Below are 24,021 nucleotides of genomic sequence, written 5' to 3' on the forward strand. Positions count from 1 at the left end.
GGAGGGAATTTGACCCGGTTAAAAAGAGCCTTAAATAAAAAGGAATCAAGTTTACTCTCCTTCTTCCAGCAATGCTGAATATAGTAAATGTGGGAGGGGAGAAAAGGTTTTTTTTAAGGATCCGAGGGAAGCAATGGACTTTGTAAGAACCCTGCCACCACTTCAGGATGAAATGTAAATGTAAATAAGGTGGAAAGAGAGAATCAGGGGAAAGATGGACTGTAAATATTGAAATTGTGAGGAATACAAGGGGTATGTATTTTTTTTTTCATTATAATATTTAAGATGAACGTATATTAGAAGTAAGAATGAATATAGGGAGCTCAAGGAAAGGGAGGGAGATACAGGTAGTAGATGGGGGCATTAGGCACATCTCTAAATGATGGGGGATTGGCACCAACAGCTTGGTTATTGGTGTATGGGGGTAAAGAAAAATTTGGAGGGGGAAAAGAAGAGGGGGAATATATGGGTTGTTTTTCGTTTTTCTATCAAGGTAATTTAATTGATGGTACTTTCAGTTGGATGGGGTGGGGTGGATAAATACAGTCTCTATATGTTACATGAATGTTAAAAAAGATTATTATGTTTGTTAGGCAAGTCTATGACCAAAAAGTGAAGGTCATTGAACATCTGACCCACAGAAAGGGTTCTGGAAGCAGGAAAATGCTGCGTTTGAATTGAGATGATTCAGAGGGTCACTTGGAACAGCTGAACCACAAAAGGGTTTGTGAAAGCTTTGTGTGAATCATTCGTTTCATGTCCCCTATGCCAAAGAAGAGGGAGTTTTGGTTGCCACCCGTCTGAAAAAGACATTGGTCTGGAAGCCCCTCAACAAGGATTTTGAGAATTTATAAACAATCTGTCACCCCAGTCTCTCTCACCTACTTCATGAACTGCTTCACATCCATCTAAACCAGTGGTTTTTAAACTGCCTCCCTAAACTCACATTCCACCTGAAGTAATCCCTATGCCATAAGTGCTCTGTGATTGGTCAGGGATTGCTTAAGGTGGTACATGAGTGGGGAAGGGAAGGTTGAGAATCACTGCTCTAGACCCAATTGCAACTGAAACATTTCGCTTGAGAAAAATTGTTATTGGCCCATTTTCTTTGGAGTTACAAAATCATGTACATAGCGAGTCAATTAGATACAATTAAAACAGTGGTTTCCAACTTTTTCTTTCCACTCACATTCCGCCTGAAGCAATCCCTTACTAATCACAGAGAACTTATGGCATAGGGATTGCTTCAGGCGGAATGTGAGTGGAGCGAGGCAGTTTGAAAACAATAAAATAAAATACAATTAAAAAAGCGCATCATATCAAGAGTAGATCACAATTAATATGGATGTAATTCACACAAGAAAAAAAGCATCCATAATCGTTGATATGGCATAGTTTCTCAAAGATAATTCTTGATAGAAACCCATTTATTTACATTGCGTCTAGCCTTAATCAATGCTCAGAATAATATATCCAAGAAATTATATAATCAAGGAGAAACAACAAACCCAAATATATCGATAGTTCTAAAATAAAGGACAAAAAGAAAAACGCTAAAACTAATTTACCCCCTCTCTCTAATCAAGGTTATTTAAAAAAGATATGGATCGAATAGCTACCTTCAGAAACTAGGCAAAAAAGCATGGGAGCATCCAATTTTCTTAAATCTGCCAATCGTGATAATATTCTATGAATGGGCTCCACCTCTTGAAACTTTCCATCTATAATGTTGTATCTGATTTTCTCCAACCTCAAATATGACATTACATCATGAGTAGGTGAAGATTCATCTTTCCATTTCATTAAAATTGCTCATCTCACTATCAAAGTGCTAAAAGATAAAACTTTCTCGAGATGCTGACAGAAGTATATCAAGCTCACGAGAAACACCAAACAAAGCAATTAAAGGCCATAATTCCATTTTGATCTTAAAAATTGTTGGCAAAGGTTGAAACATGTTTACCCAAAATCTTTCTAAATTGGGTCACTCCCAAAACATATGAATCAATGAAGCTTCAAAAATTTTACACTTCTCACAAAGTGCATTGTCATCTGTATAAACGCAATAATGGAGGTTTAGACATGTATATTCTATGTATCACCTTATACTGTAATAAACCATGTCTTGCACAAAACGGCGAATCTTTCATCAATGAGTATTGTCTCAATCTTCAACTGACAATGTTATGTTCAAATCACGTTCCCAATCATTCTTAATCCTAATCATTGAGACTGATCTTAAATCCAGTAGGTCACGATAAATTGAAGCTATTAATCCAGCATGTACAAACTGTAGATTGAAAAGTAAATCAAGAATATTTGAAATTTGATTAAAATCAGAAAGCTTGGACTGAACAAAATGTCTAACTTGTAAATATATAAAAAATGTCTATTAGAAAGAATAAATTTAGCTGAAAATTGTTCAAAATTAGCAAATTTATCTCAAATAAAAAGATAATTATAACTTTTAATACCTAATCTAACCCTTTCCTTAAAACCTGCATCTAACACAGAAGGTTGAAAAACAATTATAACCAAAACATTTTCTAAATTGAGCCTATATTCTGAATCTATTTCTCATTATTGGACTTTGTGTCAAATTTGAAAAAGAATATGGTGAAAAGGAACACAAAATTGCCAACATTGATGTTTTTTTTAAACTTCAGTTCTAATTCTACCCAAGAAGGCCAATCTACTAATTCATTAAAATGTAAGAGTAAAACTGAACTACAAATATTAATCGTTCAATATTAAAATGTAAAATTTGGAGGCAATAAACCCCCATTACTTTTAGTCTTTTGAAGATGGGCTTTATTGATAAGTGATTGTTTCCCATGCTATATGAATAAATAATCAAATCTAATGAGTTACAGAAAGATTTATAAAATTGGACAAGTTTGAAAAAGATACAAAAATTAGGTAGGATGTTCATTTCAATCGAATTAATAGGTCCAATCATTGTAACAGATAAAGGTGGCCATCCTGATAATAGTACTTTACTCTAGTTAAGTAATACCAAAATGTTTTCATTCAATAGGATTTTATACCTTCTTTTTTATTGTATTAGTTGATTTTGTATGTAGGATTTATATAAAGGCTGCGCATTGCATCCACCCAGAGCCTGTGTGTCACATTACTTAAAAATCTCCATATCAACATTATGATTTTCTGAGAGAACTTCAAACTGCCTTTCGAGAATTGGGCCTTGAGCTGTAGTGGCTTGGAGTATACACACACACACGTATATTCATGCATAGTTGAAAGATAAGTTTAGATAAATTAGTTAAGGCAGTGGTTCTCGACCTTTTTCTTTCCACTCTCATACCACTTTAAATAATCCCTATGCCATCAGTGCTCTGTGATTAGCAAGGGGTTGCTTAAGGTAGTATGTGGGTGGGAAGGGAAAGTTGAGAATCACTGCTCTAGACCCAATTATTTCTGTAATATTTTGCTTGAGAAAAATGGTCATTTGCACATTTCCTTTAGTGTTATGAACCGTGCACATAACAAGTCAAATAGATTAAAACAGTGGTTTTCAACCTTTTTCTTTCCACCTACATACCACCTTAAGCAATCCCTTACTAATCACAGAGCACCTCTGGCATAGGGAATAAAGTAGTATGTGAGTGAAAAGAAAAAGGTTGAGAACCACTGCGCTAGAGGGTCAGCAGGTGGGAGGACTGGGCAAAACCGTTTCTGTACTAGGGACAGACAAATGTCCTCTCCCTGGTGTGGACCCGCTGGTGGGTCAGCAGGTTGGAGGTCTGGGTAAAGCCCTTCCCACACTCTGAGCAGGTGAATGGCCTCTCCCCGGTGTGGACACGTTGGTGGGTCAGCAGGTCAGAGGACCGGGCGAAACCCTTTCCGCACTCAAAGCAGGTGAATGGCCTCTCCCTGGTATGGACCTGCTGGTGTCTCAGCAGGTCAGAGGTCTGAGTGAAGCCCTTGCCACAGTCAGGGCAGATGAACGGCCTCTCCCCCATGTGGACCCGCTGGTGGGTCAGCAGGTTGGAGACTTGTGTGAACCCCTTCCCGCACTCGGGGCAGATGAATGGCCTCTCCCCAGTATGGACCCGCTGGTGGGTCAGCAGGTGGGAGACCTGGGTGAATCTCTTTCCGCACTCGGAGCAAGTGAAAGGCCTCTCCCCGGTGTGGACCCGCTGGTGGGTCAGAAGGTCGGAGGACCGGGCAAACCCCTTTCCGCACTCTGGACAGACGAACTTCCTCTCTCCGGTGTGGACCCACTGATGGGTCAACAGGTCACAGGACTGGGTGAAACCCTTCCCACACTTGGGGCAGACGAAAGGCCTCTCCCCAGTGTGGACCAGCTGGTGTCTCAACAGGTGGGAGACCTGAGTGAAGCCCTTCCCGCACTCGGAGCAGGTGAAAGGCCTCTCCCCAGTGTGGACCCGCTGGTGGGTCAGCAGGTTGGAGGACTGGGTGAAGCCCTTTCCACACTCAGGGCAAGTGAAGGGCCTTTCCCCAGTGTGAACCCGCCGGTGTTTCTTTAAGACACTTGATCTTTTAAAGTTCTTCCCGCAGTCAGAGCACTGAAACTGGTTCATTGCTATGGAGACAAGGGAGTGTGACCAGGGAATAAATCAATGGAGTCCTACCACGGGGCACCTGATGGAGGCTCCTGGAAAGCTGGGCAGCAGGTTAAATCAACAGAGGCTGGGGCTAGGTCTGGGACTGGGGGTGAAGCATTCTCTAGCCAGTTGTTGCAAGCCCCAGAAAGACAGGAGCCTTCCGTTCCAGTTCCTGATGCTGCGCTCTGCTCCTGGCATCAAATCACCTTTAGTCCCTGACCAGCGCCTTGCCACGGGTGCAATGCCGACTCCCCCAATGCTCAGAATGGCAGTTGTGGAACCCTTTGCTGAGTGCTGGGCATTGTGGTCAGAGAATCCTCCATTGTTCGTGCGCTTTGTGGGCAGCAAGCAAACCCTCCCTTGGAAATGCCGGTGGGGAGAGTGATGGTGGGCGCTAGGTGCTGAGGTTGCCTCTGACACAATGGAGCTGATTTAAAATCCAAGTGAGGAAACCTCTCCTGATGCTGCAAAGTTCACGGATGTGATGTCTGTTGCTGACTGTAACACAATAAGATCATAAGTGGATTAGTCCATTCAGCCCATCGAACTTACCCTACCATTCCATCATGGCTGATTTACTATTCTTTTCAACTCCATTCTCCTGCCTTCTCCCCACAATCCTTGATTCCCTTCCTCCCTCTACCTTAAATATCCTCCCCCAAATTGGCCTCCACAGCTGCCCGCGGCAACGAATTCCACAAATTCACCACCATCTGTGTAAAGAAATTCCTCCTCTCTGTTCTAATGAGATGTTTTGTATCCGAGGCTGTGCCCTCTGGTCACACACTCCCCTACCAGAGCAAACATTCCCTGCCCGCTAAATGTTATTTTAATTTAAACGTAGACACGCGGCACAATAACAGGTCCTTTCGGCCCATGAGTCCGCGCTGTCCATTTACACCCAATTAACCTACAAACCCCCAGTACATTTCGAACAGTGGGAGGAAAGCAGAGCACCCAGAGGAAACCCACGAAGACAGAGGAGAAGGTACAAACTCCTTACAGACAGCGCCAGATTCGAACCCCATTCCCGATCGCTGGTGCTGTAACAGCATTTCCTAACAACTACACTAACCTCATCACCCCAATATTCTATATATATAAAAAACATTAGGGCAGGATTATATTCTATCAAGGAATTATATTCTATCCCTCTTGAAATAAATCCCAGCATTCCATTTGCCTTGATTGGAGAAAGTAGCTGATTGGAGTAAGACAGGTCAAGTGACCTGAGGAGCGGCAGCAGTTAGAATTTAAAAGGGACAAGGCAGCAGCAAGGAGCTGATTGGAGGAAGAAACTGAGTATCCCTGTAAAAGTGAGGGACTGTGTAGTGGAGCGGTAATTGTCATAGTGGACTGAAACTTGAGTGGTAAGCCTTTGGCTCAACAGGATTTGGGGAGAACAGATAAGAGACAAAGGATAGTAGGAGTTGAAATAAGAAAGGGCCACTCTTTTCAAAGAAAAAAAACAGATTCAGCAGGTAGGCACAGGTAAGGGCAGCAATGGGAATTGCAGCCAAGGCAAAATAATCCTCCTCTTGCAGAATGTGGGTCATCAGGGAAGCCAGCAGGATCCCTGATGATTTTGGCTGTGAAAAGTGCATCCAGCTGCAACTCCTGAAAAGCCAAGATAAGGGACTGAAGCTGGAGTTGGATAAACTCCAGATCATTTGGGAGGCAGAAAGAGTGATAGACAGGAGATACAGGTGCACTATCCCACCTAGGAGGCAGGAGGAGGAAGATGGGTGTAATGGATCTGGTTAATATTAATATTTAGGTTAATGTTAAGCTATATTTCTTATAAATGTCTTGGGTAGTATAGTGGGCTTGGAACAGGGTTACACACACTCACACAATAAATTCAGTTCATCTTTCAGAGTCGCGGCATCTAAAAGCCAGAGTTATGAAGGTCACATGGTTTCCAAGACACGAGCTGCCAACTGTTAAAAGATTCCAATAAATGATCACATGATTTCCAAGAATTTAGATTGACCTCATTGATAATGTAATGTCACATGACATCAGAGAACTATATTCTGAAGGTAGAGAGACATTTTCATCAAAAGACTGAACACACAAGGATGAAGAAACACACGAACTCCTGGAAAGACAGGACTTGTATTTTCCTTATATAGGAGATAAACAACATAAATGGCTTTTAAACAAGTAAGAGCCTTCCAACTGCTCTTTAAGAAAGGAAGCCTCCTGTACCAGGAAGAATGGTCACTCCTGCTTAACAAATAACTCATCGTGAAGATCTCAGTTCTACCACCCTAACAAGAAAGGGGCGGAAACTTGTGAAAACACTCATGAAGAATATCTCTGAACGACAACTCATCAAGAAACTGGAGTTTAAGAAGATCTGAAAATATAATGTTTAAAACTGCTTCATGATTACTTCTGAACTGCGATTTAAAAGGGTCCTGAAGTGAACAACATGTTTGAAACTTGACTTTTTCAGATTCAAGCTTAAACTTGGACTTTAACACACTCACATATATATATACATTTATGCACAATGGGGTTAAGTTTATAGATAAGTGTTACATTATTAATAGTTCAATAAAAACTATTATTTTGAAGTGGTTGGAGCACTGGTAAACCAGGGGTCGTGAGTTCGTTCCTGTGGAGAAGATGCCTTTCTGTCACCTGAATGTGCCAGATAAAGGAGAGCCACGCCCGAGCGAACGCTGGCTCCTGTGGACTGTGGCCACAGTCCCACTGCTGCTTGCAGGTGCAATGGGGGATGCTCGGAGCCTGAGATTATACCTACAGGAGGAGGGTTAGGTAAGTGCTCCTCCAGGCCAGGTTCTCCACTTTCAGGTGGCCTCTCGACAGCAGTCTATCCAAGTGGCCTCCGCTGTTAGTCACAATCAAAATGAAGTACTTTGCTTCCCAAAATACCCTCCTGGCACAGGTCAATCCACCAAAAAGGCCCAGTCATTCACACATCATGTTTTGCTCTGAATTCCACAACGCTCAGTTCTTCCAATGTATTGGATTATTGCTGGGCTGTGACTGGTGTCGCACTTGTGTGAAATGTTACATGTTAGTTGTGACCATTAAGTCCCTCCTGCCTATACTATCCCTTACAGTGATAATACCATTTTACAAAAACGGTGTGGATTCCAGGTCTGCAGGGTGCTCGCATGAAATGACTGACTTCAACTATAGTCTTGGTTGGATCGTTCTTTAACGTGCAGATTGGGTTACTTTCATTCACCACTACTACTGAAATGCCTTTCAGGAGTCAGTGACAAAAGTCCCCCCAAACAGCTACAATACATTTTCTTTTATCCTGATCCGTAGCATACTGTATGTTACCCCAATCACAAAAGACCTCATCTTTTAATATCCAATTGTTAGTTCCTTGCATATACAAAGTATCTCCAAGTTCGTATGCTTACTGTATATTTTTACCAATCATAAGTCCGCAGCTTATCAATACTAGTAGCTTGTTTCTCGCATATGTGAAGTCTCAGGGTGCTAATCAGTGTAGGTGCAGATCAACAAGTGCTCTATTGTTCTCTCAGATGCTGCTGCGACCTTCATTTCTCTGACATATTTGTGTGTCAGCATTTTTCCCAAACTTTATTTAAAGATAGAAAAAACATAACTTACAGTCCAGTAATAATCAAAAATTGATTTTACAAAGATATATATATATAAAAAACAAAAACTAAAACCCAGAAAAATAAAATTTAAAAAAACCTCAATCCCAGCCTCCCACCCCTTCAGCCAGCTCCCTTAAGTGGAGCTAAAAATTCAAAGTATATCTAAATGTATATATCCCAAATACAACTTAGGTAAGTACCCCAAGTACCCAGAGACCATTTATTAACAAAAAAGGAATAATTATCATATAAAGTATAAGTAATTTTTTCCATAACAATACAAGTTTTCAATTCATTATGCCAATGTAGTATATTAATCTCTGTCTTGTCTTTCCAAGTACTCACAACACATTTACGCACTACTGATAACACCAAACGTACAAAAGCAATTTGAATTTTATCCAAACCCAATCCCCTCAACGAAATCAAATTACCCAACAAGAAAATCGTTGGGTCTAATGGTAATGTAAATTTATACAATTTTTCCAAAACTATTTTAATTATTAGCTAATAGACTTGCTACGTACTTACCCAAGTTGATACATACTGATCAAACAGGTTTTATTAAGAACAGAAATGCATCAGATAATATTCTTTGATTAATTACTTTGGTCAATGCATACCAAAAGCAACCTGACCCCTGGTTGCACTAGATGCAGAAAAGGCTTTTGATAGGGTTGAGTGGGATTTTTTATTTAAGGTGTTAGAAAAGTTTAAATTCGGCCCTTTTTTTATTGGTTGTGTCAGCTTTTAATGAATTTATTTCTTCTGCTGTTTTCCCATCATGTTGCAAAGCCCGTCTACAGTATACTAGCTCCTAGCTCTATCCACAGTTTAGCCAACTTCCTCAACAGGAGTTCAGAATACCCTCAATAACAAGAAAACTATTTAGGATACTGTTCAGGGGTAACCTACAGGGGAGAAGCCACAGCAATTAGATCTTTGACAAAGAGTTGGGTCCTGTGGAGAAGAGAGGTGAGCTATAATGATAGGGATTCCATAGTTAGGTGGACACACAAGAGATTTTGTGGAAGATAGAGTATCCCAGATTATATGTTGTCTCCCTGTCTTGGTCACCAACTCCAGTCACCTACACCTCTCCCTGTCTGTAATAACCCCTCTTGTCCCCTGCCCCTCTCCCTATCTCTAACCTCCTCCTGTTCCTTACACTCCTGCCTGCCTATGGAACCCCATTCCGGTGCCCTAACCTCTCCCCAACTCTGTAACTTCCTCCAGTCCCCTAAACCCCTCCCTATCTCTGTAACCCTTTCCAGTCACCTACACCCCTCCCTATTTCTAATGCCCTCCAGTACCCTACACCCCTCCCTGTCTCTGTAACCCCCTCCCTGTCTCTGTAACACTCACAGGATTTACTCCGGCTGCCTGTTCCTCCTCAGGGTCGACGGGATCGGGCCACGGAAATTTCAACGGCGTTTACCTGTTACTCTCCTCCCCCGGATCCCGCTCATCTCCAAAGGCTGCACTGAGACCACCCTCCACCCACCTCACGGCGGTCCCGCTGCAACATGTCACTTCCCCGCCCGGCGAACCTCGCAACTTACCTCGGACAAAGGCCGCAACCAGCCTCAGCGAAACGCCTCGTTACTAGGGCAACGACGCTCAGCGTCGGTGTCAAGTCACAGTGATGACAACACGCATCCGCCGGGGCTCGCCATCACGTGACAGGGCGGGAGCGAATCTGCTGATGATGGATGGAATTAATGTCTGTTCACGTTTGTGTGATCATGTCATAGTGGAAGTGTGGCGTCCGCCAGCGTCGTTCCCACAGCAACGGACCTCTCACGGAAGATGATGAAACCTGGGCATGCAGATGGCGGTTAAGTGTCGGTCCCGGACGGAGCGGCCGGTTCGCGGTGGAAGCAGTGAGGCCGGAGGTGAAATGCCGTGTGTCCAGTGCCCGGGGCCGGACCTTAGTGGAGCGTGGCCGCCCTGAGGGGAAAGTACTTCCCGCGGTCACCGCGTGGCCGTGGGTGATGAGCGGGCGGCGAGGAGAAGCAGAATCACCGACAAGGCCGGGACCTCCCTCCCTCCCCAGAGTCGGGCCGTTAATCACAGTGTTTATTCCAGGCCCAGGATCCCCTGATCCCACTGCCCCGCTCTCTCCCCACGGTCCCGTGTCCGTCCCCACACTGATCCCACTGCCCCGCTCTCTCCCCACAGACCCGTGTCCGTCCCCACACTGATCCCACTGCCCCGCTCTCTCCCCACAGACCCGTGTCAGTCCCCACACTGATCCCACTGCCCCGCTCTCTCCCCACAGACCCGTATCTGTCCCCACAATGATCCCACTGCCCCGCTCTCTCCCCACGGTCCCGTGTCCGTCCCCACACTGATCCCACTGCCCTGCTCTCTCCCCACAGACCCGTGTCCGTCCCCACACTGATCCCACTGCCCCGCTCTCTCCCCACAGTCCCGTGTCCGTCCCCACACTGATCCCACTGCCCCGCTCTCTCCCCACAGACCCGTATCTGTCCCCACAATGATCCCACTGCCCCGCTCTCTCCCCACGGTCCCGTGTCCGTCCCCACACTGATCCCACTGCCCCGCTCTCTCCCCACTGTCCCGTGTCCGTCCCCACACTGATCCCACTGCCCCGCTCTCTCCCCACAGACCCGTGTCCGTCCCCACACTGATCCCACTGCCCCGCTCTCTCCCCACAGACCCGTATCTGTCCCCACAATGATCCCACTGCCCCGCTCTCTCCCCACGGTCCCGTGTCCGTCCCCACACTGATCCCACTGCCCTGCTCTCTCCCCACAGACCCGTGTCCGTCCCCACACTGATCCCACTGCCCCGCTCTCTCCCCACAGTCCCGTGTCCGTCCCCACACTGATCCCACTGCCCCGCTCTCTCCCCACAGACCCGTGTCAGTCCCCACACTGATCCCACTGCCCCGCTCTCTCCCCACAGACCCGTGTCCGTCCCCACACTGATCCCACTGCCCCGCTCTCTCCCCACAGACCCGTGTCAGTCCCCACACTGATCCCACTGCCCCGCTCTCTCCCCACAGACCCGTATCTGTCCCCACAATGATCCCACTGCCCCGCTCTCTCCCCACGGTCCCGTGTCCGTCCCCACACTGATCCCACTGCCCTGCTCTCTCCCCACAGACCCGTGTCCGTCCCCACACTGATCCCACTGCCCCGCTCTCTCCCCACAGTCCCGTGTCCGTCCCCACACTGATCCCACTGCCCCGCTCTCTCCCCACAGACCCGTGTCCGTCCCCACACTGATCCCACTGCCCCGCTCTCTCCCCACAGACCCGTGTCAGTCCCCACACTGATCCCACTGCCCCGCTCTCTCCCCACAGACCCGTATCTGTCCCCACAATGATCCCACTGCCCCGCTCTCTCCCCACGGTCCCGTGTCCGTCCCCACACTGATCCCACTGCCCTGCTCTCTCCCCACAGCCCCGTGTCCGTCCCCACACTGATCCCACTGCCTCGCTCTCTCCCCGCAGCCCTGTGTCCGTCCCCACACTGATCCCACTGTCCCGCTCTCTCCCCACAGACTCGTGTCTGTCCCCACACTGATCCCACTGCCCCGCTCTCTCCCCACACCCCCGTGTCCGTCCCCACACTGATCCCACTACCTCGCTCTCTCCCCTCAGTCCCCACACTGATCCCACTGCCTCGCTCTCTCCCCGCAGCCCTGTGTGCGTCCCCACACTGATCCCACTGCCCCGCTCTCTCCCCACAGTCTCGTGTCTGTCCCCACACTGATCCCACTGCTCCGCTCGCTCCCCACAGCATCGTGTCGGTATCCTCTAAACTTTTGTCCCTTAACTCTCTGCTCATGTCCTCTTGTTTGTATCTCCCCCTTTCTTAAAGGAAAAAGTGTCTCCACATCAACTCTACCTATACCCCTAATACTTTTAAATATCTCAATCAAATCCCCTCTCAACTTTCGATGCTCCAAAGAATAAAGACCTAACTTATTTAGCCTTTCCCTATAACTTAGACCCTGTAACCCCGGCAACATTCTAGTAAATCTTCTCTGCACTCTCTGATCTCACTATCTTTTTCATCTTAGGAAGGGGGTTCGGGAACATAACCACATCGTAAGTTTTGGTCTTTCTGTATTGCAGAGGCCATGGTTGGGGGATTCTGTGCAGTTTTAATCACTAGACTAAAGGAAAGGTATCAATGAGATTGAGTAAGTGCTGCGAAGATTTACAGGGATGTTGCTGCTACCTGAGGAACTGAGTAACAGAGAATGGTGAGGACTTTATTCCCTGGAACGTCAGGGGAGATGTGTCTTAATAAATTATGAGGGTTATAGTTAGTGTCAATGTTAACAGACATTTTCCACTGATGGTAGGTGAGACAAGAACAAGAGGACCTGGGTTCAGGGTGAAAGGTGACAAGTTTAGGGGGAACACAAGGAGGAATTCTTCATACAGAGAGTGGAGTGAGTGTAAGACGAGCTCATTGCTGAAGTGGGTAATTTATACTCAATTTTGACATTTCAGAACAATTTGGATCGGTATGTGATTTGGGCTTGTCTGGATGCAGGTCAATGGCATTGGGCACAATAGTTTAATACAGACGAAGGGCTGAATAGTCTGTTTCTGTGCTGTAGTATTGTATGGTTCTAAGGGTGGGTGTGAAGAACACAGAACGTTACTGCTCAGTGGAGGCCCTTCAGCAAATGATGTGCCGACCTAATAAACCTACTTCAAACAATGCAATTTTTCCCTCCCTCACACTGATACTTTATTTTCCTACATCCCTGAGGTTGTGAATCAGGATGTAGCCTTGATTGGAGAACACGTATTATGAAGCAAGATTAACAAACTTTGGAGCAGTGAAAGATGAGACGTAACAATAGAGGGAGATAAGATTATGAGGGGATTGGATAGGGTGGCCACCAGCACCTGTTCACCAGGGCAACAGGAGCAAATAGCAGAGAACATCTGCCTAATGTGAGTGGATGTGGTGGTGGAGGCTGGTCCAACTGGGAGATTTAAAGGACTCTGAGATAAGCACAAGGTAGTAAAAACAATAAAGAGTGTGAGGGAGGATAAAATTTGATAGTGGAGTATGTTTACATCATGGACCTAAGGGGGTGTGCTGGAATGTTCCATGCTTTGTGTCATGAGCTTGTGAGGCAAGAAATAGCAAGAGTAGGAGTAAAAGTCATGAGGAGCTGGCGCCTCACACCACAAACTCAGAGACGGGACTGATAACATGTTGAATGTAGAGTACATGGACTAACTCCACCTGGGGAAGAGGAGAGTGTTCCCTTGGCCCCCTGACCTATAGGCGAAGGATAGATAAGGTGTCTTTTTGGGTTTTATAATTTTTTTATCATCTGAATTAGATGGGTTTTTTTTTGTTTTAAGCTTAAGCCTTTTATTTCTTTACTCAATATAACTGTCAATATAGGGAAATGTTGAATAAATTTGAAAATACTTGATTGTTATATTCAAGGACAATGTATACAGCTTTTTCAAACATTTTCTGTATATTTGTTTTTTTTTCTTTTTGTGGAAAATTAATAAAATGGTAGAAAAAGAAAAGGTGTCAGATGCAGGGTACATGGACTAACTCCATCTGGGGAAGAGGTTACAGGGACAGGGAAGAGTAGGAGAATGGAGGGGTTTACAGAGATAGGGAGGGTTGTAGGGGACTGGAGGGGGGTTACAGAGACAGGAAAGGGTATAGGGGACTGGTGGGGGTTACAGAGACAGGGAGAGATGTAGGGGACCACTGGGAGTTACAGAGACAGGGAGGGTTGTAGGGAACCAGTGGGGGTTACAGAGACGGGGAGGGATGTAGGGGGCCGGAGGGGGATAGAAAGACAAACAGGGGTGTAGGGACCAGTGGGTGACAGAAACACGGAGGGTGGGTGCAGTGTTTGGGTCTCAGGTTATATTTGGAGGCTTTACAGTTTTGTTGGGTGGGAACAGGGAGGGGGTGGGTGGGGGCATGTGGGTGGTAATTGTTAGCGGGAATTTTAATTTTTTTTAGCCGTGTTACTTCCAGTGGCGCTCCTCTGCTCCGTCTCAACTTGAATGCAAACCTCAGCCTTTGCACCGAGACTAATGCAGATACGGAGGACCACCCCAAAAAAAACTTTAATTGCAATCCCGCGGGTTTTACGCCTCAATCGGGAAGGGGGGAAAAAATACCCGCGACTCATTTAAATGCAGGAAAGCGGGCGTCTGCTCCCGCCTTCTCCACGCTCCTGCCTCCTCCGCGCTCCTATTGGCTGGTTCAATCGGGGACGCGCGCCGTCATGCATTATCTATCGGGGCCAAGGAGGCGGAAGTGAGCTCTGTTTTCATGTCTCTTCCCTGTAGTCATTTCTCTCTGTGCTCGTTTCTTTAAACGCGCAGGAGAGCCAGAAACGCGGGGAAGGCGCTTGTCCGGGAGCGAGAGCCATTCAGCAGTGGGAGCAGAGCGCAGCACCGAATCCTGGAACGCAGGGCTCCCGCGGTTCCGGGGCTTGCAACGTCCGGCTATAGGACTGTTAGAAATTAAAGTACCTTTAAAGAAATTGCTCGAGACAAAAATTGAGAACAAAGAACATTTATTACTACAACAATGCAAAGTTGGGTGCTTCCCCTTACCCTGGGAATACACACACATACTGGGGCTCACCCAACCTTTATACAGTCAATTTCAGTATCAGAGTGCCCTCCCCCTTACATTCTTCTGCCCCCTGGATGGGTTTGGCATAGGCAATCCTTCCTGCCTACGTGCAGTTTCAGTACACTTGGAGGACCAGGGGGTATCCTGTGGGTGCCCCATCATGTCATTGTCCTTATTCACACCTTCCTGATTCTCAGGGCTACAATCTCTTGGTATGCGGAGTTGACTCATTCTATCTAGGGTTGGCTAATTTCATATGTATAAATCTGTGTATGGTTAGCTAATTAGAAATGTATGACTTGGTACTTCTGTCCAGGGCTAGGAGACCCTTATCTGATCCAGACTACCTCAACTTCCTACATTCTATTGTTCCTTACCGCTCCTTATCTTAGTCTTATGGTCTTGTCACAAAGACTAGAAGATTCTTATGTTAATCGTGCTGACTCTGCTTTCCTGCATCCTAATCCCCAAGCTTATCCTGTTTGTACTGGTTACAGCCATTAACTGATGAACTTTAGTTTCTTCCATGTTCATAATTTTAGATCAATTTTCCCATCTCTCACAATCCTCACTTTTCTTTTAGATCAGTAATACTGATCTTTCACCATGATCAGTGTTACTGATCTTTGGTTACTAGTGTCAGTGTGACTGATCCCCCCCCCCCTCCTCACTTTTCTTTTAGATCAGTAATACTGATCTTTCAAGTGTAAGGCGTCGTTCTACCCAGCTGGTCAATAACCGAATTGTAGTCTCTGTGTAAAGTCTTTAGGTAGGGGAGCACCATGAAGGTCAGAGTAGCGAGTCCAGCTGCTTATTTGGGTTGCGAGTATCAGGCTCCAGTTCTCAGTAAAGAGTCTAGTCCATCCCACATCAGTCCGAAGTTGCCACGTCTGAACATGGGCATGGGCAGATTCACATTGAAACATTGAAGCAGTGTCTTTTAACCACCCGACTTTTGTAAGCATTGTCCTGACGAAGTCTGTGAGAGACGCTGCCTTCAGCAGCAACAAGTAGCAGTCTGTGAGAAACGCTGCCTTCAGCAGCGAACGAGTAGCAGTCTGTGAGAAACGCTGCCTTCAGCAGCGAACGAGTAGCAGTCTGTGAGAAACGCTGCCTTCAGCAGCGAACGAGTAGCAGTCTGTGAGAAACGCTGCCTTCAGCAGCGAACGAGTAGCAGTCTGAGAAACGCTGCCTTCAGCAGCGAACGAGTAGCAGTAGTCAGGCGGTTCCGTTGAATTGTGGCTAGTATCTGATGTCCTCTTCAGCCCCGAACCCTAGGGCCACCGATCTCCGAAGGCTGTCTGGAGCCTGATATTAAAGTGTCAAGCAGCTCACGTTGTTGGTAACTGGTGCTCCCCTTCACGGGGTGATGAAAAGAGACCAAGCTGGGGGGGGATTGTTTCTTGTGATTTCACTGTGTGTTGCAGCTTGTCTGCTAACATTAGTGAGTTGCAGCTTGTCTGTGTACATTAGCATATGTATTAACTCTCTCTCTCTGCGACATGTACAATCCTGACTACCATTCTGTCTGTCTTTGTCCCACCATGTCCTTTGTGCTATCGCTTTAAAACTCCTGTCTTTAATACCTGTGTAGGCTAAGATACAAATTAGATGTACTCCACTAAAGCTGTTCAGTTCCCCTGGTCCGTATTGGAATCCCTTGTTAACCCATATCCCACTATGACTATACATTAAATCTATGCCCTGTCTACATTCTAAAGGAGCACAATTGTAACCTCTGCTGCCCCTATTCCAGGAGGACTTAAAACATAGCGAGTACTGAAGTGACATATCCATTTAACGAACAATATTCCAAAAAAATGAATAAACAACAATAAATGTAAAACCCATTAAAAACTGCAATAAAATACAACAATAACTGTATAAACCATTAAAATAGGAAACAACAACAATAACTGTATAAACCATTAAAAATAGGAAACAACAACAATAACTGTATAAACCATTAAAATAGGAAACAACAATAAATGTAAAACCCATTAAAATACGGCAATAAAAAATACAACAATAACTGTATAAACCATTAAAATAGGAAACAACAATAAATGTAACTGTATAAACCATTAAAATAGGAAACAACAATAATAACTGTATAAACCATTAAAATAGGAAACAACAATAAATGTAACTGTATAAACCATCAAAATAGGAAACAATAATAACTGTATAAACCATTAAAATAGGAAACAACAATAAATGTAACTGTATTAAACCATTAAAATAGGAAACAACAATAATAACTGTATAAACCATTAAAATAGGAAACAACAATAATAACTGTATAAACCATTAAAATAGGAAACAACAATAAATGTAACATTACGGCACTTTGTCACGGCGCAGTGCAAGTTTCAGGTCTGATGGATGAGGAACTGCACGCCAGGTTGAGGGTTGAATCTGTGTGTCGTGATGTTGTGGTTCAGAAGCTGGTTTAATTCTTTGAATGTGGGTCCAGCCTTTCTCTCTTGTTCTTACTGTGGTGTCTGTAATTAAAAGTACACAGAAGGGACCATCCCAGGCAGGTTTTAGTTGATCCTCTTGCCATGCTTTTACATAAACCCAATCACCAGGTTTTAATAAAATGAATAACAATCTGACTTTCCTTTGTGTTAGTGAAAAAATTGTAAAATGAAACACAAACCATATTTGCATGGGTTTTTGAATATGTTAGACCTTATTAAAATGCAGTTGGAGCTGCTTGTCTGTATGGGGCACAACCCTCCAATTTGTTAGAGTACATAACAGACATTGTAGCACAAGAGCCTCTGCAAGAGAACTTGAAACATATTCAACCTTTAGTTCTGCCTTAAGTAAAATGCCTTGTGCCACAGCTCACAACCATATTCCATATAATAACCATATAGCAATAACAGTACGGAAACAGGCCATATTGGCCCTTCTAGTCCGCACCGATTTACATGAAACTCCAACTAGTTCCACCTACCTACTCCCTGCCCATAACCCTCCAACCCCCTCACATCCATGTACTCATCAGTGCCACTGTAATATAGTTGAACTAACCGCTGCACTACCCAAAGTGAGACAAGAGCCCATGCATTTTCTGACTAAAGGTCACAAGTGCAGCTAACAGATTACTTCAAGGCACTTTCAGCCTTGCTCCTCTGTGCAGCCATGTAATCTTTGAGAAGAGGCAAACATAACCAAGGGCATTAAAAGGGTAAAAATCTGGCAATTTTCTCTCCACAGAGAGCATTGGGGAGCCTGGAACCGATTGTTGATTTTGTAAAATGAAGTTGAACAGGCTTGTATACATTTTCAGACTGCTTGTGCAGTGAGTGCCATACACCATGGTCTTCTGATTCATTGGTGAGGAGGTGATCAGTAAGATGCAGCAGTGGAAGCGCTTGCTCAAAGGGTGGAGGAAAATTAGACTTAGACCTGGATTTGTCAGAATGATAAGAGTTTATCTAAAGCTGGCTTTAGATAGAAGAACATCACAGGTGCTCCTCAATTTACGATAGGGTTGCGTTCCAGCAGACCCAGCATAAGTTGAAAAAAATCTTAATTGGAGACGTACCTTGTCTAACATTGACAGCGCTGTGTCAGTCCTCATACTGATCTCACTACCCTGCTCTCTCCCTGTAAGCTTTCCGAAAATGTGATTAACCAACGAGGCTACGAAAAATTCACCTTAGAGAAATTATCAAAGTTTATTGGAAAAATCAACGATGCTTGTGATGACCTTTAACACATTATATGAAAGTAAATGACAGTCATGCTATTGTGTCATCGTAAAATCATAAGTAGGGGAGCACCTGTATTACCTTTCATATTTTTGCAATGTTGATTGCACACACAATCATTTAAGTACTGGCTAGTTTCTATAATATTGCACTTAAAGTTTAGCTGCATGAATCCTGGAGCTTGTGGAGTCATTAGTGAATCAAGAAATATTGGTGCCATGCCAATTTCTCTGTACCATGCCAATTTCCCAGTCCTGAAGCCGGGACGTAGTGAATAGTATCAGGTACAAGATCTGTGAGTAATTAATGCTATTATTCCTATGAGCCCAATTGTTCTGAACGATGCCACCAATTTAAATCATATTCCACCTATTGCAGTACTCACACACCACCATAGACCAGTTCGCAGGTTTATTTCTCCATTAAGCTGAATCCACTCGCGCAGGGTTTACCTCTGTGATCATTTACAATGTAACTTCCGCACTACCGGATTTAAATATAAACCTGATGAATGGGGGAAAGTTATCATGAATTAAATAACAGCGGCAATACAGAGAAATTGTGCTGAGGCATTAATTTCACTCCGGAGGAAAATGCACCAGAGAAATGAATGATTAAACTTATAGGAATCCCCATAGGAATCCCCAGAGGTATCTTTATTCTCCAGAGGTGGGTGATCTTTAAACTCACGGACCTTGACTGCTGAATGTATAGAAGAAATGTACTAAATCTATTGATAGGGCTCCATACCTCTAACTGCAAGACAAGAGCCTGAAGCCTCAATTTCAAGTGCCACAGTGCACTTAAAGGGACATGCACACTCCCCCTTCAACTGGCTGATCCAGCCACTTTACACATCAGATCCTTTCTTTATCTTACATACACTTAAAGTTAAGATGTATAGAACTCACCCTATTTGCGCAAACATTTCTCCCTGCAAATGTTATAACATCACAACTCTCAGGTACTCCCTGTGCACAATCACATTTGAATACAATTTATTTCATAAATTGGAATTAACTGGTAGTTAAATTCGCTCATTCTACAGTATTGATAAACGATCCTTTATGACATTTAAATTTTAGCATGAATTTTAATCAATAATGGTCAGTGACTGAAGTGGGAAGTCGTGATTTATGAAATTATCTCTGGTCTCTACTCTCCCACTCCCTGCACTTCTCCCAACATTCAGGAGCTGGCACACAGTCCCTGCCTTTTTTCATGTTACTCATCTACTATTCCTTTAACTGCTTGCATTAAAATTTTAGCCTTTCCTTTCTGCTTATCCTCAGATGTCTGGACAAATGCTTTTTGTGATATCTGTAGAAGCTGGGTTATTCCCTGCTCATGCCAATTTTCTGTCTTTTATAATTTTCTTCTAATGTCTGGGGCTGAGTTGGTAACAAAACCAGTTAGTACCAATTGTTCCCCTGCTGGGGATTCTATGTCGAGACCCCCATATTGTATATTTGGTCCCAAAAATTGGTCTAACTGTTCGGCACATCCCTGGGGATCTTCTATCAGGGAGGTCAGTTCTTTCTTAAAGTTACGCACTTCAGTACTGGTCAGGGGCACATTTACGAAACCGAGACCCTCTCCCATGGGAACTTCCCGCAGTGGTCTCATCCAATTGGTTTCTGGCTTATTAGGTCTGGGTTCCTGCTCCCTGGGAAATGAATCAAAGGGTTCTGCCCTTTCTTCCTGAAGAGTCTCACGCTGTTCTGAATTAAAGTTACCTCTCTCTCCTGTCAACAGAGGTGGTAATCGAGTGCTTTGTGAGCAAGTTATCATACCACTCCTGCTCTCTTCTCTCTTCTCTAGTGGTGGGGGAGGTGGGGAAGGTGCAGAAGGGTAGGTTATAGGAGGGGAAGGAAAGATAGGAGCTGGCATAGGAGGAACATAAGGTGGAGGGAGGGAATGTAACACATCCCAACCCTGTGATTCAGGGACAAAAGGTTCCTCCTCTCTCTTATCCCTGAATTCTTTCTCATTCAAAACCAGCTGGTCAATGGATCCATTGAGCCAGCAGGCTGCATATTCCCTGCTCTCAACATTGTCTTTCTGGTTTTGATAGAGCCATAGGTTCAAAGCTTTACACATCCATTCATCCTCGGATCCAAATTTTGGCCAGTACACGGAGCTCCCTTTAACCGGGTATTTAACCCATTCAATACAACAATACCTGACCATTGTCAGTTTGTCTTTCCCACGGGTCTTTCCTGTGCCCCACTCAGATAACATCAACCCAAGCGGGCTATACGTAGCTATCTGGTGTTCACATCCTGAACCAGGACTACAAAAATACCTGACCATTGTCAGTTTGTCTTTCCCACGGGTCTTTCCTGTGCCCCACTCAGATAACATCAACCCAAGCGGGCTGTACGTAGCTATCTGGTGTTCACATCCTGAACCAGGACTCTCTTCCTTGCTACTCATTATTCCCATACTTATAAACAAGTAAAATTACTCTTACCGAGTTCCAGTAGCAATGCTCTAGCGCGCTTCCTTCTGTCGTTTGTTCTCAATGCCTCTTCTCGGATATCACTCGCTTCTTCCACTGACCAGCCACCCGTCGCCCGTGAGTCCAGCTGAATCAGCTGGGGTGCACCTACTCTCGTCGTCGGGGTACTCTGTCAGTGGAGGGAGTGTGATCCCGGACGAGCCCCCATTTGTTAGAAATTAAAGTACCTTTAAAGAAATTGCTCGAGACAAAAATTGAGAACAAAGAACATTTATTACTACAACAATGCAAAGTTGGGTGCTTCCCCTTACCCTGGGAATACACACACATACTGGGGCTCACCCAACCTTTATACAGTCAATTTCAGTATCAGAGTGCCCTCCCCCTTACATTCTTCTGCCCCCTGGATGGGTTTGGCATAGGCAATCCTTCCTGCCTACGTGCAGTTTCAGTACACTTGGAGGACCAGGGGGTATCCTGTGGGTGCCCCATCATGTCATTGTCCTTATTCACACCTTCCTGATTCTCAGGGCTACAATCTCTTGGTATGCGGAGTTGACTCATTCTATCTAGGGTTGGCTAATTTCATATGTATAAATCTGTGTATGGTTAGCTAATTAGAAATGTATGACTTGGTACTTCTGTCCAGGGCTAGGAGACCCTTATCTGATCCAGACTACCTCAACTTCCTACATTCTATTGTTCCTTACCGCTCCTTATCTTAGTCTTATGGTCTTGTCACAAAGACTAGAAGATTCTTATGTTAATCGTGCTGACTCTGCTTTCCTGCATCCTAATCCCCAAGCTTATCCTGTTTGTACTGGTTACAGCCATTAACTGATGAACTTTAGTTTCTTCCATGTTCATAATTTTAGATCAATTTTCCCATCTCTCACAGGACGGTTCTCCATGGTAGTCAAGTCCTAACCTCGGTGCTGTTTTAACCCGCTGCCCAGCTCTCACGGAGCCTCCAACGGTCTGAGCAGGCGCAGGATGCATTGGTTTATCCCCTGGTCACACTCTCTCGTCCCCACAGCGATTAACCTGTTTCAATGCTCAGACTGCGGGAAGAACTTTAAAACGTCGTGTGTGTTAATAAGACACCAGCGGATCCACACCGGGTTGAGGCCGTTCACCTGCTCTTGAGTGCGGGCAGGGTTTCACCCGATCCTCCCACCTGCTGACCCACCAGCGGGTCCACACCGGGGAGAGGCCATTCACCTGCTTCAAGTGTAGGAAGGGCTTCATCGAATCCTCCGACCTGCTGAACCACCAACGGGTCCACACTACGGAGAGGCCGTTCACCTGTGCTGAGTGTGGGAAAGGTTTTACCCAGCCCTGCAACCTCCGGGCCCACCAGCGGCTCCACACTAGGGAGAGGTCATTCACCTGTTCAAATTGTGGGAAGGACTTCATCCAGTCCTCTGAACTGTGGATTCACCAGCGGGTCCACACTGGGGAGAGGCCGTTCACCTGCCCCGAGTGCGAAAAGGGGTTCATCCAGTCCTCGGACCTGCGGAACCACCAACGGGTCCACACTGGGGAGAAGGCATTCACCTGTTCCAAGTGCCAAAAGGGCTTCACCACGCACCGGGCAAAAACCGTACATCTGTTCCGAGTGCAAGAAGGGCTTCAGCAAGTTGTAGGGTCTTGAGATCCACTGGCGAGACGGCCTTCACTTTTTTTGAGTGCAGCAAGTGCTTTACTCAGGTCTCCCACCTGCTCAGACACCAGCAGATCCACACCGTGGAGAGGCCGTTCGTCTGTTCCGAGTGTGGAAAGGGGTTCATTCTGGTCTCCCACCTGCTGACACACTAGCGAGTCCACACAGGGAGAGGACGTTCAACTGTTCAGAGTGTGGGAAGGAATTGAGACAGTCGATCAACCTGGTGAAAAACCAGTGAGTTCACGCATAAAGTTTGTAGAATGTGGAATATTTAAACATCAGGAGGGACTGGAGTTTTGTGGTTATTGAGGCAACAAATCAAAACAGGTCTTAGTATTATTTGCAATTTGTTTTCAGGTTCAGGCTTATTGTCACCTGTGCTACATTCCAGGCAACAGTAATAGAAATGAACCCAGGCAGTGTTATATTTAAAATAATATTTTTAATTATTAATTAAGAATAATTTATCACCTAAAGATAAATCATTTATCTAAACCTATCCTCCAATGTGGGCTGGCTAAATTGTCTGTATGGAGGACAGTCAATTGCCCAAAGATGTCCTCTACGATGGGCTACGAGATGCTCCCGCCCTGTTGGCCGCTCATGTCTTCGCTACAAAGACGTAATCAAGCGCGATCTCCAGTCATTCCATGTCAACCATACTGACTGGGAGGGCCTCTCAAAAAAAAATCGCACTGCATGGCGTTTCGCGATTCGCAGTGGCACATCACAATGTGCCAACAACTACAAAAAATTCTGTGAGGGCAGAAGAGCTACAAGGCACCATGTTCATCTTCGTTCATGAAGGGATGGGCCATGATGATCCCCCAACTCTGCAAATATACCTCAAGCCACTGCAGCTCAAGGCCCAATTCTTGTTAGGCCGTTCAAAGTTCAGTTTTGGAAATTCATTGTTGACACGTGGACTTGAAATTGATGTGGTTCACAAGCTTTAGATGGATGAGACACAGGCTTCAGATGGATGTAACATGCAGAATTTAGATGGATGCAACATGCAGGGTTTGGATGGACGCGATACGCAGGGTTTAGACGGACGTGATGCAGGGTTTAATGATCTACAAGCGGGGACAGAGGGTAGTGCATCTAGGTTTCTGATGACTCTAAATTGAGTGGAAAAGCAAATTGTGCAGAGGATGTGGAGACTCTGCAGTTTAGGGGGCAATTTGAAATCCACTGGTTTAGATGGAAGTGAAGCAGTTCACGAAGTAGTGAGAGAGACCAGGGTGACAGATTGTTAATAAACTCACAAAATCCATGCTGAGTGATTCCAGACCAATGTCCTTTTCAGACTGGTGGCAAACAAAATTCCCCTCTTCTTTGGCATTGGG

At 45.1% G+C, this 24,021-nt stretch overlaps 1 protein-coding gene across 6 annotated transcripts; it reads right to left on the reverse strand.

The window, feature by feature from the left end:
* Positions 1-3,023: 3,023 nt before the first annotated feature.
* On the reverse strand, positions 3,024-9,866 carry LOC138758208 (zinc finger protein 774-like). 6 transcript variants are annotated; one of them, XM_069926811.1, is made up of 3 exons: positions 9,569-9,752; positions 6,442-6,529; positions 3,024-5,087 (listed from the first exon to the last, which is right to left on the reverse strand). In XM_069926811.1, the coding sequence occupies exon 3, from the start codon at positions 4,563-4,565 to the stop codon at positions 3,702-3,704; it is 864 nt and encodes a 287-aa protein (XP_069782912.1). In that variant the 5' UTR covers positions 4,566-5,087; positions 6,442-6,529; positions 9,569-9,752; the 3' UTR covers positions 3,024-3,701. The 6 variants fall into 6 exon arrangements, with proteins under 6 accessions (XP_069782912.1, XP_069782911.1, XP_069782910.1 ...); XM_069926810.1 differs by lacking the exon at positions 6,442-6,529 and adding an exon at positions 8,010-8,178; XM_069926809.1 differs by lacking the exon at positions 6,442-6,529 and adding an exon at positions 7,997-8,178.
* Between the last annotated feature and the right edge of the window lie 14,155 nt (positions 9,867-24,021).

This window comes from Narcine bancroftii, chromosome 3, assembly GCF_036971445.1.
Source record: "Narcine bancroftii isolate sNarBan1 chromosome 3, sNarBan1.hap1, whole genome shotgun sequence".
Lineage (NCBI taxonomy): Eukaryota > Metazoa > Chordata > Chondrichthyes > Torpediniformes > Narcinidae > Narcine > Narcine bancroftii.

Excerpts from the sequence above, each read along its gene's own strand:
- LOC138758208 (XM_069926812.1), bottom strand. The coding sequence starts at position 4,565 with ATGAACCAGTTTCAGTGCTCTGACTGCGGGAAGAACTTTAAAAGATCA.